Source organism: Phaethon lepturus, unplaced genomic scaffold (assembly GCF_000687285.1).
Source record: "Phaethon lepturus isolate BGI_N335 unplaced genomic scaffold, ASM68728v1 scaffold18586, whole genome shotgun sequence".
Taxonomy (NCBI): domain Eukaryota; kingdom Metazoa; phylum Chordata; class Aves; order Phaethontiformes; family Phaethontidae; genus Phaethon; species Phaethon lepturus.
The window spans coordinates 1,730-5,808 of NW_010544382.1; the positions used below are offsets into that span (position 1 = coordinate 1,730).

A 4,079-nucleotide genomic window follows, 5' to 3' on the forward strand; every position below is an offset into this window, starting at 1 on the left:
GCTGGTGGCAGTGCATGGTTGACCTGTCCTAGTCATGACATCAGTACTTTGCTCATGTTTACAACTTTGCCAGTATTTACCACAAGTTGAACATGGAAATTTGCTCTGCAGCAATGTTCTGGAGTTACGTGCTTACATCTTGAACATTAAGCGTCTTGCATTTTGAATACAGTCCTAGTCAAATCCAATGGTGTAACAACTTCATGACCTCCAGTGATCTGTTCAGTGACTTGCCCTTGTGGACTGTATCAGCTTCATTTGTAGGTAGCGTGGAAAACTCTCACTTGTTACAGCAGGATAGAAGTGCATAATTGCTCAGCAACTTCCAGAAGAAATAAAAACCATTTCTTTCTGTACCTCACGCTGTTTCCTATCAAACAGCAAGCATGTGTCTAAGTGCCTCTCCTGTACCAGCCTTAGATCCTAAGCAATACGGGGATGGTCTGCCTACAGGACTATTTTTGCCTTATATTCAGTACCATCGGTCAAATGCGATTTCTGACCATACCACAACAAAACCAAGAAAAGGGGTAAAACCATGAGTGCAAATTTGGACTTCCCTACCATGTAGTAAAGCTCTTTTGTGGCATTTAAGGCACTTTCCTTACCTAAAGTAAACTTTTGTTTTGTTTTTTCTGCCAGTATATATGAAGAGAAAATGTTCGTCTCCAATTCATCTCCCTTTTTCTCTTTCCATCCAGAGGGACGGGCCTGTGCCGTTGTGTTTGATTGCAAATTCATCGAGACCTCAGCTGCTCTTCATCATAATGTTAAGGACCTGTTTGAAGGTATTGTTCGGCAAATTAGACTTCGCAAAGACAGTAAAGAAGACAATGCTAGGAGAATGGCCAACACAAAAAGAAGAGAAAGCATAGGCAAAAAGGCAAAGCGATTCCTTGGGAGAATTGTGGCAAAGAACAATAAGAAGATGGCTTTCAAAGCAAAATCAAAGTCTTGCCATGACTTATCTGTGCTTTAGAAGCTTTCAGCAAGGCCACATGTTGCACATGCGTGATGAACAAGCATTTGACTGTTACGAGAAGTGTATAGATGATCCTCATGGTGATAACAAGAATGACTTACCAATTGAGACTCTCGTTAATGCCTTAAGGTGCGCAAGCAAGTCTGGAGGTTACACTACACGTCTGCATCATTGATAGATGGTTTAAGTTTCAATGTGTGCAAGTAAATGAACTAACTTTAAATAAGTGGCTTGACATGCCCATATTTTCACTGTGTACATATGTTATATATATCCTCTTGTACTGTGGATACTAGAGATGCAAAGATAAGGAAGGATTATGATAAGTATCACCACAGACTTGTCCTGTTTGCAGAGCAAAACTTAAACTTGTACGCAGGCTCGTACACTCTTTAGTATAAAGCAAGCAATGATAAATCTTTTAAAATTTAAATGTGGGGAGAGGGGAGTAGAAACACTTTAGAATGGGCAAAAACATTATATGTATATAGTTAATACAGAACAGCTATCATTTTATGAAGTTAATTTGCACTTCCATTACCCATTATTCAATTAATTTGTTACTTGTTTACATGCAGATTTTATAATAAAGTATTATTTCCTGTTATAATAAACTGTTTTTTCTCATAGTATGGATAAAAAAGGGCGCAGTATTTTTATAGCGACCTTTTTCACTGTACAAAACATAATACACAGACTATGCAGATTTACATGTGAGAAAGTTCTGGAACAAGATGAACGAGGAATATCCTGTGTCACTTTCTTTAATAGTTGGTTTCTTTAAGAAATAAACACTTCTTCTATGAACATTCTACTTCAACAGTTCATCTTGGGAAGAGAGGCCTTGACCCTTCATATTATTGTTCATCTTCAACATGGTTCTTGCAGGAACAGGCCTCTATCTAATGCCTTTAGTTAGATGTCTTGTGTTTATACTGGTAAATTGAAGCCTGCAGTGTTCTACTTTTTAAGTCCTCTCCTGGCTTGAAGGTCTTGTGTTACAGCCAATAAGCAAATGCAAGGGTTTGGATTTGTTTGTTTCTTTCTTTCTTTTCTGGGTGCAGTATAATTTTTTATTTACTCACAAGCCTATAGCCACCTTCCAGTGGTTTCAAGAAGTTAAAGCAGGCAGGTGAGGCTATTTTAAAGAACTGTAGGCTTCAGTTACGGTGTATGGTGGCCTTCAGTGCCATTAAAGTTTTAATGTTCATCTTACTGTGTTATAATTAATGTTTTTCCATTATTTTTTCCCTATTTGCTATTAATGAAGTTAAAAAGCAATCAATGTCTCAGTGAAAAACTTGGACTTACTGCATTTGCTTATTAAATTCTTCATAGGATACATTCTTTTCAATTCATCCATAAACTCACTTCTCAAAAACAGCAAAACATATGCTCTTTTATCTCTTTCTACTGTCCCTGACTTGAGTCCAGTTCTTTAGAGAGGCTGTTCCAGCTGCCTGGGAGCTCTGTTTGTCCATGATTTTATAGGGGCTGACCTTTCCCATACAGCAGGCAAACTGCATCAGCTGTTACACCTTACACTGAGCTTCCCTGAGCTTGAACAAACAACTCTCCACTGGGTTAGCCCCATGCTTGGGCACTCATCAAGGACAGTTAGTACTGGGGAAATCGCATCTGATTTGTGGAGGTAATGCTCTATAGATGTGCTGCTAGTGGACCTAACTGGTTAGATGCACAGTTTAGCACGTGTTGCTCTTAACAGATCACATTTCTTATGAAGAGAGGTGTTTGTGTTCTGAGTGACATCTAAAGTGAATAATTCTGCCCCGCTGCCAAAACTTACATTTACCTGATGATACATTGTGATTGGATTTGGCTTTTTTTCACTAGCCTTGCTTCCTGGCACTGGAAGAGGAAACTACTATCACTGGAACATCTAACCACTGTCAGAGTATGGCACCAGGCATCTATTTACATGTAAGCTTTTAACTGTCAACACCAAAGCAATTGCACTAGTCCTGAAAACTATACAGCAAGTGTCCAAATTCATGTGGATAAATCTGGCACACACCTATTCATGCACATGCTAAAGTTACTGACAAAACTACATGGTGCTCCCTGTATGTTTGCAAAGCTCCTGTCTTTTGGTTGCTCTGTGCTTTCAGAGCCACCAGAAGACTGACATGTTTGATTGACTTGCAAGATTTAATTCTGTCCATAATAAATATAAGGAACAGGATGCAAACCCAGAGTTTCAGATAATGGCATTTCACAAAGTGCAAAATGTTACAAAGTTGTGTCGCTCAATGCTGCAATATAACTGCAGCTGCAAAGCCTCTTCAAGGTCATGGTTATTAGCTGTGCTTTTTGCACACTGACCTGCAAATCAGATGTTTCACAGTGTTCACAAATGCAAAGGTTAGGTTTAGACAACTCTTAAGCCTAAAATATTTCTGAGGTGCTCTAGCACATAGCTAGAGGTTCATGGAAACTGTGGAAAATAATATGTATTTTTGAAGTACGTCATATAGGACACTGTGAGACAATAAACTGTGAATCACTCTAAAGAAACTTGGACTAACCTATAATGTATTATATCAGTTAATATTGTACAATAAAATACTTATTCAAATCCTCGTTATACTCATTTTTTAATTAATGTGTTTGTACAGGGATTAGCATAATTCAGCCACAGTTCCTGAAAAGCAGGAGGGCTTGTTATTGCAGCTTTGACAATAACCTGCTCTAGAACAAGATCATATTCTATGCTATAGAATTATTACCATGAATACTATTTTGCAGAGATTGTGTAGCTCCTGGAAGATTTCCTACCCAGAAAAAAAAATAATTTCTTGGATGTCATTTAATGGAATTTCCAAGCAGACTTTTTGGAAGTACATGTGCAATAACAGCTAGAAGTCAGTAACAGGCACCTAACTGGTAAATGCCTCTAAGAAACAACCTTCTTCATAAGGTTATTTGTATCCTCAAGCATTTTAAAGTCATCTATAGGTTTTTGTAATCTGAGATGTTTTATTGATATGGATACTCAAGATTCTTGTCATTAATGGGGTGAATCTATGTCATGTGAAAAACAGCAAGTCCCAGACAGCAGTATTTTCTCTCGAGTAGA

The 4,079-nt window shown here is 38.0% G+C and overlaps 1 protein-coding gene across 1 annotated transcript in view; it reads left to right on the forward strand.

Moving 5' to 3' along the window:
* RRAD (Ras-related associated with diabetes) overlaps positions 1-1,596 on the forward strand; it is a gene marked incomplete at its 5' end in the record, with an annotated part of 3,273 nt that extends 1,677 nt beyond the window's left edge. Inside the window, one exon of the mRNA XM_010288671.1 lies at positions 702-1,596. Coding sequence (XP_010286973.1) covers positions 702-979 — 278 coding nt within the window. The remainder of the gene's footprint in view (positions 1-701) is intronic.
* Positions 1,597-4,079: the final 2,483 nt, after the last annotated feature.